At 51.0% G+C, this 12856-nt stretch overlaps 1 protein-coding gene across 14 annotated transcripts in view; it reads right to left on the reverse strand.

Annotated features, from left to right (window-relative positions):
- The window catches only part of TMEM266 (transmembrane protein 266), a 116088-nt gene that overhangs the window by 7028 nt on the left and 96204 nt on the right, over positions 1–12856 (reverse strand). For all 14 annotated transcript variants that reach the window (XM_079128880.1, XM_079128889.1, XM_079128886.1 and 11 more), the window contains one exon: positions 5413–5602. In XM_079128880.1, coding sequence (XP_078985006.1) covers positions 5413–5602 — 190 coding nt within the window. The remainder of the gene's footprint in view (positions 1–5412; positions 5603–12856) is intronic.

Raw genomic sequence — 12856 nt, forward strand, 5'->3', positions numbered from 1 at the left:
CAGAGGGTAGCTGACCTCACATCCTCTGAAGACCCGTGCCCCAAAATCCCTGGGGAAGCCCTGCTTCCTGGTTTGGGGTCCCTGGTTTGCTGGCTTGGCAGCCCTCACTGAAAGGAACACTAACACTCACTGAACACCTACTGTATACCAAGCATGAAAGCTGAGCACAGGACTGAATGCCCAATCCTCCTCAGTGAAAAGATGCTGCACTGTCCTCATTCTGGAAATGTTGGGGCTTAGAGGCAGGACCAGCTGCATAATTTATAGGCCTCTTGTTCAAAAAGTATTAAGAATTTCAGAGGGCAACAGCAGAGCCCTGAACCAAGCTCAGGTCCCTGTGCGATCATACAGATCATGTCCATGAAGCTGACCCAGCTCAGAGGTCAAATAACTTGTTCAAGGCCAAGTTGAGATTCAGCCTGGACCCAAGTCCTGAACCATGTCCAAAACTGCTTCAAATGCTACTCTGTGAGGCTCTCTCAGCTCTAGTGCTATGGCTCTGGGGCTCCTGGGCTTCCCAGCACCATCAGGCACACATACACTACGGGGCCAGCAGAAGCCCCCAGGAATACACAGGCCCTGTCCTCTCCACAGGCAAACCCTGGTGCCAGCTCAGCTCCCTGCCCCGCTGTTCTTGGCAGCCAGGGCTGGCCAGAGGCACCTCTGTGGCGGTTTCCCTGGACGCTGGTGCAGCATGGGGTTGGGTGGCGGGACACCAAGGTTCACTCGCTGTGATATACGGTGAAATCAGTGGCACTCCTACCAGGGGCTGTAATTCATAAGTTATGGGCGAGCTTCAAGACTAATAAATTTGGGAGAGAAGTATTAATGACTACACAGGGGCACTGTGAACTTGGCAAGCCCCAAAGCCTGGAACTTTGCAGCCCAGGTTTTAAAAATGATTTGTGCTAGAGCAAGTCTAAACAGAAGCCAGTGTGCGTGTTGTCTGACTGTGACCTGCTGGCAACTGTTGAGACTGCAGGAGCCACTTCTGCCTCTCAAGGCTAAAGCTGCTGCTAGGGCTGGCATCCCCACCCTCCTGGACATCCCTCCCCCACCCAGGGAGCAACAGCCACACAGGGGAGGCACTGGCCCCTCCCAAGGCTCCTGTGACTCATTGCTCATGTCTGCAGGTTAATGTCCAGATCCTGTGTCCTGTTGTGAATGCAGCGGGTCTCAGAGCCCTGCTGGCCTGAAGGTCACGGCAGGCAACAAATGCTGCCCTTTCTTAATCTCCAGAGTGGCCCAGAATGCCCCTAGCTTGTCCAACCATAATTTCTAATGACCTGAAAATCCCTCCCTGGACACGTCTCTGGGTCAAACAGAGATCAGCTGGGAGATGCCCTGGACCACTCAAGGCTGTGAATCCTGTGTGTCTCCCACCAACCCCCATCCTGTCCTCTGCCTCAGAGGCTCAGGCTCTGGGGATCGGCTGTGAAGTGGTAGATGGGTAAAGCATTACGAGTGGGCGGCTGAAGAGATGGGCAGGCGCAGGGCAGGTGAGCATGTAGTGCAGGAGGTGCCCTGGTGATGTTGCATAGGGGTACCAGGCAGCCGAGGTTGGGTTCCAGGGCTGGGCAGGAGGGACATGGCAACTGCTCCCAGGGGAGCCCTTCTACAGGAAGCCAGAGCCTGCCTTATTTGGAACTCTCCCCCAGTGCTTAGGAGGTTGAGGGGTCAGCACAGACTCCATGACACCTGACTAGTGACATGCAGCCAAAAAAGTTTACCTATGAGTGGGCTTGGACTCTGGCTCAACCTGTCCCTCCCTCCCACTCCTCCTCCTTCTGGAAGTTGCTATTATTCAGGCTGCAGGCAGAGGAGCAGGATGGACAGGAACTCGGCCCCAGAATGTGTGGTGTGATTTGAAAGACTTGGTGTGTTTGACCTTGGCTCCCTGTAGGCCCCAATGTGGCCTCCAATGTCCAGCATCTGCAGGCCACTGGCTAAGGAACAACAATCCCCACCGTTATCTCTGGAGCCAAGGATGCCGATGAGAGAGGCACTGGGGAGAGCGGAAGTACTCAGACCTGCCTCAGGGAACTGGGCAGGCCAGCCCGGGGGGCCTTAGCTGTGAGGCTCCAGCAGGGAGAGCAGCAGAGTGGCACCTCTCACTCACTTTGCTCCACTAGGGAGGAAGATCCAGGATGGGCCCCATGACTGCAAACCAGACCCTCCTATTCTCTGGAAGTCAGACCAAGGGGACAAAAGTTGTTGTTGCCTTCCAGAAGAATTTTCAGAAAGACTAGGAAGGGAGCTGGGTGAGGTGGCACATGCCTGTAATCCCAGAAACTTGGGAGGCTGAGGAAGGAGGACTGCAAGTATTAGGCCAGCCTCTGCAGCTTAGCAAGGTCCTAAGCAACTTAGTGGGACTCTGTCTCAAAATGAAAAATATAAAAGACTGAGGATATAGCCCAGTGGTAGACTGCCTCTGAGTTCAATGCCTAGTAACAGAAAGAAAAAGATGGTAGCTCCCAAAGCCTCAGCCTGGGGAGTCAAAAGTTAGCAGGTGGGGAGGTCTCTGGTATGGACTGTGCTGGTGGACTCTGAGCACCAAGAAAGCTGAGCTGCAGGGGCCCTGAGGGCATCAAGCCAGCGCCCTGCTTTGTTCCTTGATGAGTTTTAGACTTGTAGACCATTCAGTCTACTTGGAGAGCCTGCTGAGGCTCAGGCCCTGGAGACACAGGAGCCAGGCACAGGAAGACACATAAACAGGGCAGCCCTGCACAGGGCCCAGTGGGAACTGAGGTGAGGTCTTGAGGGCTGGATGTGGTGGTCCAGGAGCACATGGGGATGGAGTCCAAGGATGAGGAGAAGTTTGGCAAACAGTCAGGCCATCCACTGAACGGCGTGTGGAAAGGCTCAGAACACTGACAGAGGCTCCTGGGTGACAGCCAAGATAGGGCAGAGGATGGGGGGGCGTCAGCAGGGGTCTCCTGCCACCCGATAGAGCCTGAACAGCTGTGTCCCTCCCAAATTCATTATGCTGAAGTCTTCTTTAGTATTGGACGGTGATCTTACTCGGAAACAAGGTGGCTGCACGTGTAATTAGTCAAGAGGAGCTCACAGGGAGTAGGTAGGCCCTGATGCAAGTGACTGGGCCTTTATAAAAAGGAGAAGTTTGGACACAGACACACAGAGAGAACACCGTGTGCAGATAGAGAGAGGATGATGATCCTACAAGCTAAGAAATGTCAAGGAGTGCCAGCCACCACCAGAAGCTGGGGAAGCAGCTGGGAATGGGGTCCCTGTCACAGCACTGAGAGAAACCAACCCTGCCAAAAGCTGTTCCCAGACTTCTAATCTCCGGGACTAGAACTTTCTGCTGTTTAAGACACCTAGTGGGTGGCATTTTGTTATGGAAGTTCCAGAAAACTAATATGCCACCCTAAAGGACTTGAGTTTTTTCCTAAGGGACATAGGGAACCAGTCAAGGCTGTCAAGACATGAAATATTTTGGACAGTTCGCTGTACAGTGGGGGAAGGGCGACTGTAGAAGGCACCTGGGGAGCCAGGCAAGGTCCAGAAATGATGACGACTGAGCAGTGAAGAGGAAGAAGGGACATTTCTAGACATATTCAGGAAGTAAAGCCAGCAGGTGCTGGTGATGGGCTGTGAATCAGGATCTCCCAGGTCCTAGAGTGAAGGCAGGGCTTGTCCAGCTATGGTGGAACACAGATGAATGTCAAGTTCAGCATGGGAGTCTAAACAGTCGGTGGCTCACAGGTGGGCTGCAGGACAGAGGGCTCAGCAGAGTCAAGTGCGCAACGTGTGAAACCTGGGTCTGCTGGGAGCTCAGGCCAGGGAGTCTGTGTAGGCTCGGGAGCCTTTGGACCTCATCCAGGAGTCTGGGGTCCAGAATACCAGAACAAAAAGCAGGAATGGCCCCTCATTACTGCCCTGGCCTTGGAGCTCCCAACAACTCAGTTCTGGATGTTACTCTGAGAGGGACCTGAACCGGAGAGTTCAGGGCAGGAACAGTAAGCAAGAACCTGGAGAGTTTGTGCTCTGAGGACTGGCAGTGGGGATGCAGGTGACCATCCCTGGGGGAGAAAAATAGCCTGGGAAGGGATGTCACACCTGGGAGGGCACCACTCTGTGCACAGAAACCACACCCACATGGGGAAGGCAGGTGGGGGGCCTGGCCTCAAGTCAGTCAGTCTCAGGAAGCGTTTTGCAGAGGCAGAGTCATTTAAAGGAGGGTAGGCTGCCCAGGGAGGTGCTAAGCACCTCTTAGAGAAGGGTGAGGTGGGGCCTCATGGCCTCTTGGGAAAGTTGGGGGCGGGCTTGTCACATCAACTGAAGGGCAGTCCCTTCTGGCCTCCAAATTCTGTGGTTCTAAGATCTGAAAATTTGTCAGAACATCACAATAGTCACCTCATTCCCCAAACCTGTGTGCAGGGACTTCAGCCTGCAGAGCTTCCTCAGCCACCAGTTCCTCATACTTCCTGTGAGGCAGACAGCTGGAGCTGAGTCCACTCCACAGAAGGAGCACTGAAGCCTACAGTCATGGGGCTGGGGAGTGGCAGAGCCCCACCCCCAACCTGCTCAGACTGCTGAGTTCTGCTCTCATTGCCCTGGCATTGAGGCAAAGTCACCCCCAGACACTGGATCAAGCTGGCATTTGGGATTCTGCAGCCTGAGTTCCAAGCCCAGTTCTACAATTTCCTGGTTGTGAGGCCCTGTGCATGTCTCCCAACCACCCTGTGAGGAAGGCTCAGCTTTGTTCCCATTTGACAGATGGCAAAACCAAGGTGCATAAAGGTTAAATCCCTGCTCAAGGCCACACAGTTGACTGACAGAAGAGCTGGGATTTGGATCTAGAAAGAGCTCATTTCTCTACAGTACCCAACCCTGGGTTGTGGCCCCGGTTCCCATTTCCACCAACACTGTGGCCAGCAATTTTCTGCCACCTGCAAAACTTAGGTGCTGGGCTGTTCCAGCCCCAGGACTGGACTTACTATCTGGGCCCCTGTAGGTGGCAGTACAATAGAAAAGTCCCAGGCATCTTGGCTCCACCATTTCTTAGTGATGTGCCTTTGGGTGACTTTGCTGGGTCTCGGGTCTCTTCCTCCACAAAACAGGAAAGTCATACCTCCCCTACCACTTGCAGCAGAGCAGTGAGGAAAAGCCACACGGACACGGGATCCAGTACAAGTCACTAAGATCATTTTCTAGTTTGGATCAGGGTCATTTGACTAAATGCTCTCTCCTGGACTTTGAAAGGTACTCCTGATCCCTGACATGAGGGTGCCCCCCAGTCATAAGCAGAGGAGGGGGCACAGTCCTGCAAGGAGCCGCTCCAGCTCCACTGAGCCCCAGCGTCTGTGCGCAAAATCCGGGGGCGGGGCGGGGCAGGAGGCGGGGAGTGAGGCAAGAAATGTCCTGAGACTCTGGGGACTCGGGACTCACCTTGCGAGGGCTGCAGCTCCTCCACGACGCTCTCGGCCGCTGTCTCCTCGTCCCACGTGCCGGCTTCCACCACTTTGTAACGACTGCGTGGCTGGCTGAGCACGTGCGGAGCCTGCAGCGCCGCCTCGCGCTCGGCCGCCAGATCCAGGTCCTGCTGCGCCAGGTGTGCCCGCAGTTGCCGAATCTCAAACTGCAAACAGCAGAAGGGCTGGCTGGGTGTGCCGGCAGAGGCAGGGGAGGCACAGGGTCTGGTACCCTGACACTTTACTCCTGAATGGAGGGCGTGGGTGGGAGGAGGGGGCTGAGCATCCAAAGGCTGAATGCTGTGCACGCCTTAGAAATATCTCAATAATACTAGTTCCAAGAAGTTCTTACGTTTATAGAGCCTTTTTCAAGTAATAAAGCGTGATCTTGTGTCTCAGATATCTCATCGTGGGACACTGTGAGAACAAGGTGGCCATGAGAGGAAACACAGCTATGGTTTGTGGGAAGACAACTGGATGGGGAGTTAGGAAACCTGGGTTTGAATCTGGCTCCAGCTACTTGCCCAGAGGTGCCACCCAGGTGCTTGACAAAATGAGTACCTTGGTCAGGTGCCTTGTACTGTACTAAATGGAAGACAGGAGCCCCAGGAAAACGGAGGGCCCGGGAGCCGCTCTTGGCTATCACAAGCCCACTTCCCTCTCACATGAGGACTCTCATCCAGACAGGACTGGGGGCCTACTGGCCATGTGGCCTTAGCAATTACCTTCACCTTCCCCTGTCTTGGTTTCCTTGTGTGTAAAACGGAGTTTTCACCTGAGGAGTTGAGTTACTTCCTACGGGTTTTGTAAAACAAAACAAAACAAAACAAAACAAACAAACAAACAAAAAAAAAACCTGCACATTTTTATTTTGGTTTATTTATTTTCTTGTTGGGGAAAGCTTCTTGGAAAGGCTTCCAGATGCCTCTTGGGTTTGTGGCTGGGATGGCTGTTCACACTCCCAGCCTTCCCACGACTTCTGGGTGGAGGCCAAGTTTGAGCTGACACCGAAGGGCTGCACCATGGGCTGTGCAGGAAGGAGAGCCTTCACTGCCACCTAGTGTCCTGGGCTCGCGTTGCATTGCTTCTGTACGGCCAGAATGGGCAGGAGGGAGGGGAACAACAAAGTCCAGGGTGAAGCTCGCTCCTTAGGAGGTTCCCTACTTGCCAACAATGCCCAATAGCATATCTCCAGCTCTGCCCTGCCACCGGCCGACTCTGGAATATTGGACTCACACCTTTAGCTTCCTATGTGACAGCACCATGCAGCCAGTTCATGTGAGTTGCAAACGCAATCTGGCCAAAACAGGACTCTACTTTCTTCCCAAACTTGCTACGCAGGCACTTAATCTCATGTTAGTTGGAGCCAACATCCAGTCTGCTTTCAGTCTAGAGCCCAGCTCAACCTCCACAGGCTATTCCAGGCTGGTCACTTCCCACCTCTCCTGCCAACTCTCTCCTGGCCAGCCATTCTCCAAGAGGAGTCACAGGGATTCTGGCAGACCTCAGTCACATCATGACACCATCCATAGGCTTCAGCGGTTTACCTCACTTGGGAGAAAGCCCATACTCCTCGCCCTTGGTTTACAAATCAGATGCACGGTCTGGCTCTGCCCACCTGACCAGCGACATACCACCCTATCTTCCCTTTCCCTGCCCCCACCACACAGTCTTCTCATTGTTCCACGTGGACACCAAACACATGGGGTCTCAGGGCCTCTTCCCCAGCTTCTCCCCCATCCCAGATCACCTGGCCAGCTCTCCCTCTTCCCTGACCACATCCACCAAGGCACTTAGTCACATCAGCCTATGTGAATTCACTATATCCCATTTACCACATTCTGATGACTTTGTGTGTTTATTTTTAATTACTTTTATTTTTGTGAAAGTAGAACATGCACATAACTAACATTTACTAACCCTATGGTGGCCAGGCAGCAAACCAACATTGAACAACTTCCCAGTGTCAGTGTCTACATGTTTTGGTCTTTGGGACCACTCAGATTTTCCAGAATTCTCCAGGTTCCTGCCCAGGGACATTCTTCTGTTTGCCTCTGGGCTGGAAGCAGGCAGAAGGTCCCACCACTAGGGGAAGAAGGCTCAGCCCTGCACCTCTCCTCAGGCCCCCGCCTCACCCACTGCCTGCATGCAGAGCCTTCTGGTTGTTTCTCCAGAGGACAAACCTTTTGACTTGTAGGGTGAGGCATAGTCTCCTGACCCTTTAGGATGTAGAAGGGGACCTTAGGGATTTTGAAAACTATATGTGAAGAGTTTTAACTGACCCCTGCCCTGATGTGTTCCTAGCTTCACACCACATCCCCTTCCTCCTAGACTCTCAGGGGTTTAGGGGAGAATTATTCCTTTTTCCTCACCATCCTACACTGAAGGCACGTTAATTATAAATTCTCCATTTTGTTAGATCAGTCACCACTTTCTCATCTGTTCTTCATCTTCCCTAAATCCCCTGAATCTCTATTGTTTTTGTTCTGATGGACAAAACTTAAAGAGACAGTTTCTTAATTCTTATGCCTTTCCTCCTTCACTATCATTTTAGTGGAATTTGGAAAAAAGTACAGATAACTATGTGTAGTTCTTCTACATTTTCTGTAAGTCTATCTGTTTACCTCTCTTTTACTTCCAGTAGTGTGCTGGTAAGAAAAAGAAGAAGGCCTGATTCACAATGTATAATTTTGCAGTGTAAATACTCTAACCATGATTGGTTTCAAGTCACTGACATGATGTCATAGTGAATTTGGAAGAAATCTGAACAAACCAGGGAGAGTTTCAGTTCACCACCGACACCCTTCACCACCCGGTAGAATATAGTCTCCAAAAGTGCAGGGACCTTGCCTGTGTTGTTGCCTGGTATGGCAGGAAGCACTTGGTAGATATTGTTAAACGAAAGAAAGAATGAATGAATAAAACTAGTTAGTTTGGTTCCTTGGTCACACACTGAGCCCTGTCCCTGGTTAGAGACTGAACCCTGAACCTAGTCCCATTCAGAGCCCTTATCTGGGTCAGAAACTGAGGTCAACCCTGGCCACAGACTCAGCCCTAACTTGGTCTCAGACTGGGCTCAGACTCTAGACCTCAACACCCAGCATGCAAATGGAGCTGAGAGTCTCAGAGAAAGAAAGCCAGGCTGGCTTACTATGAGGTGACTTTTTGTGCAGGGGACAAGGGTATGAGCCACCCCTCTGGCAGCAAGATCTTTTAGAGGTCATGGAAGGTCCATGAGGTAACCCTGCTGAGCTCTGCTGGGGCTGGAAGCCCCTCCTTCTCAGGCTGATCTGAACTTCCTATGGGCACACCCGGCCTGCTTTCTCCAAGGCCACACAACTGGGCCTACAGGCCCAGCTAATGGCTTCCTAGGCCACTCTGAAGGGATGCATTATTGATGGTTTGTAATTGATATGGAGCTGCCCTAGAGAGTCCCACTGGAATTCAGGCCAGACAGCTGGAGGCCAGGGCTTGCCCAGCCCAAGCCCACATGTGCATTCACTGGCACACACACAGAAACAAGTTTTAAACAAAAGATGTGAACTCCAGGCATACAGTAGTTCTCTCATTCATTCATTCATTCATTCATTCATTCGCTAAGAGGTCAGGTAAAACCTGGTGGACACCATGTTAAAATGGTATATTTTGCAATGAAAATGCCTGTCCCAGCTTGCAGATGAGTCTTGGACGGCCCTAGCAAGGTGGGGGTGGAAGGGAAATCTGTAGTGCAACAGGGAACAAGACCCCTCTGAGAGTCACAGAAGCAGACCCTGGGGTGGTACTCATGACAGAAGAAACATGATATGTACAAGAGACAGATGATTAGTTGAGGGGAGGGGTTGGCAGGTGCCACCAGGCAGTGTGTAGCCATGGTAAGATGTTTTAAGGATTTTGGTCTTTATTTAAAGAGCAAGAAACCATTGGAATCTTTCACACAGAAGGGTGGAATGGTGGCAGTGGTGATGCAGTGACCCAGAGGAGCATTTGAAAGGAATGCATCGCCTACAGAGGGGGATGGGTCAGATGGGGCCGGGTCAGATGGGGCCTGGGGTGTATGGGAGTACACACTGGGGTTACTGCAGTGTACGGGTCGGAGAGGGCCAGATTTGGACTAGGTGGAGACAGTGGAGATGGAAATAGGAGGAAGGACAAGAGAACTATCTGGGAGGTGAGAGTGTGAGCACAGGGCATGGATTGGGTGGGGTGAGGGAGAGGGCAGTCTGCTTAAGGGACAGAATTTTACAAGCTTCACATCCAGAGGGTATGGGGTGGTTGGAGGCTCTCAGCTGGTTGCTCTCATCCTGAGAAAGACTGATTGAGTCCTTAGAGGGAAACTGCAGATGGTCAAATGGCTCTCAACACAGAGAGGCCAGAAGTTTTCAGGATGTTCTAGGGAGACCCTTAAAACCTGGCTCCTGACTCTTCCCACAGTTATCATGGCTGCATGTGCTTCCCCCAGCCAAACAAAGGGCTGTCAAAGGGTCCTAAGATGTTGGGGTTTCTTCAGTCAGACGGGTAAATTGAGGCCTGAAAATGGGAAGGAGCCCCGTGTGCTGGGGGAGAGGGTGAGGGGAAGGCCAGACTACATGGTGTCTCAGCAGTAAGCAGGAAGCAGAGCCCAGGTGTCTGGCTTCTGGGCCCCATGCCTGTGGATTGCAGGTCTTGCAGCTTTATCAGTGAGATAGAAGGGACTCAGCCAGAGTACAGGGCCGCTTGATTGTATCAGGGTCCAGGAAAGAACAGGGGCAAAAGCTGGAGGCAAGAGCCTGAGCTCTCGGCCCATCAGTCCTCCCTCACTCTGACTGTGGCCAAGTCCCTTTTTCTCTCTGAGCCTCCATTCACTGTGTGTCTAATAAGGGAAAAGACTGGCAGAGTTCTGAGTCTACAGAGAGCGTTGTACTAGCTCTGGGACCTGAGCTTGGAGCTAGTTTATCCTGGCTGTTGTCTTTAGGGCTACCCTGCTCCCTGCTGAGATGTCTCACTCCTAGAGGATCTCCTCTTTAGAGAAAGATGCTGAATTCAGAACCTTTAAAATACATCATCCACCATGCATAGCATATAGAAAAAATTGCTGATCATGCAAATCACAGGGAAAAATGATCAACTACCAAGATGAAGCAGACCCATGCAAATACTGACCCATGTAAATACTTGAGTTAAGAGATAAAGTCTTCAAAACAATTATGCTTAATATATTTTTTATGTTTAATATATTAAGGAAAATAGGGGAATAGAGGGACGAAGTGAATCCAGCATTCTAGCAGAGAATTAGAGTCTAAAAAGGAATCAAGTCAAATTTTGAGAACCTTAATATACAGTAACTGAAATTAAGTACTTAGTTGGATGAGGTGACAGCAGCCTGGACAGAGTAGAAGACAGGGTTTTTGAATTTGAATTTTGAATTTGAAGGTAGGCTTATAAGAATATCAAAACTTACAACCCAGGAGAGGGAAGGAGGGAGGGAGAGAGAGAGAATATGAATCAATGAATGAATGAGGGAACAGAAAAGGATGGATAAAGAGAGATGTGCTCAATTGACCCAACTTACAAACTTAGAGCCCTAGAAGGAGAAGAGAGAAATAATGGGACAGAAGCAAAAAATAAAGGAATCGCTGGGGCTGGGAGTGTACCTCAGTGGTAGAACAGGTGCTTAGCACATGTGAGGCCCTGGGTTGAATCCCCAGGATCAACAAAATCAAAACAAAAAATAAATCATGGCCAAAAACTTCCCAAGTTTCATGAAAACCATCAGCCGGCAAATATCCTAAGCAGGATAAAACCCCTCACACCCAGACCTTGCAGTCAACATGCTGAAAACAAACAGAGAAACACCATAGCTCCCCAGGGCTCAAATGGGCCTGGCCTCTGGGAGAAAAGATGCACAGCAGCTTTGATGACAGAATGAAGCCAATCTTCCTTTGGTAAACTGGGTGGCAGGAAAAAACAGACCATCCCCAGACTTGGAAAGAATCAAAGTGCAGTCACAGCCCCGCTTAATGCACGTCATTAGCTAAATACTTCTAATCAGATAACCTGACCAGATTAGCTGGGAGGCACAGGGAAGCCCAAAGCATGCATTACTGGAGTGGTTGGGCCCCTTTCATGGGCTGGGTTTTTAATGCATGCCCTGGCAGGGCCAGACCCACTGGGGCCCAGGGTGGCCACACCCAGCGCTTCTCTGCCTTTAATGCTCTGGTGGTGGAGTCCAATTGACACGGGCCTTGGCCTGATCAATGCACACTTTGGCCAGAAGCTCGACGGTATCTAATGCAATGTAATAATTTTGCTCCATCCTATTAGTGCTGTCTGCACAGGCTGCTCTGCCTTCAAACCCATCTGCTGTTGGGATGGCATCCAATGTTTATTTCCATTAGTTTCGCCATTGTTGGTAACAATAAAAATCAGGAGACAGTTGCAAACTAATGATTTAGGAGCAGGGTGAAGCTGAAATCGACCTTGGCCCCTTTCCATCCACTGTGAAGATGACTGGTAGTTGGCCATAAATTTAAATTATGGCAAAAGGATAACATAAGTTATTCCTCTGATGGCTAATTTTATCAGCTAAATAGGCTTGTCATTAAAGCTATCGGCTGTTTTACAAATCACTTCCCATGTTTAAAAAAAAAAAAAATTCACTTTCCACAGTGGAGATCTTGAATAATCCAGGTAACAAAAGGCTATTGTGCTGAGCTGGGGGCTTCTGGCCTCTGCAGGAAAAGAAGGAACTCTCTGGAACAAGCCAGTGTCAAGCCTCATCCTCGGAGCCAGAGTAGAAACCCTTGCCTGCTATTTTCCTACTATTTCTGTCCTGCAGCTCCTTCTCCCAGTTGTGGAATCATCTTCAAAGGTGAGTGGTTCGTGCAGATCTGTGGGCATTCGCTAGGAGATGACGAGTGCCAGGGTCCAGGGCAAGGCCAGGAAGGCAAGGAGGGCCCAGTTTCCATTCTAACCCCTCTGCACCTACCGAATCCCCCCTGGCCCTGCGTGTGAGCATGGAGGGGAAGGGCCTGACATCACCTCCTCTCCCCTGCCTACCTCCAGCAGAGAGAGGCAAGATTACACTGTGGGTGCAGCTCAGTGATAGAGCATTGCATGGGTTCAGTCCCCATTGCTGAAAAATCATTATCCCTTTGTTTCTTCAAGAAACAACCCAGGGAGCTGAGCTTTCCACCAGATGCCTGCTGTGTGGGAATGAGGAAGGAGAAGGGCCCTTGGGCCTTGTTTCCTTGGTTTATGGATTAGGTGACTTCCGGAGGTGACCATTTTCTTCATGGGCACACAGACCAATTCTGTCAGCATCTGATACTTTAGGCAGGACCATGTAACTGAGTCTTGCCAATGAAATAGGGGGAGAAGTACTGTCACCACTTCCAGGCCTGGTCAATGAAAACCTGCAGTGCCCACTTTTCCAGTCTCCTAGC

This window comes from Sciurus vulgaris (assembly GCF_902686455.1).
Source record: "Sciurus vulgaris genome assembly, chromosome: 2".
Lineage (NCBI taxonomy): Eukaryota > Metazoa > Chordata > Mammalia > Rodentia > Sciuridae > Sciurus > Sciurus vulgaris.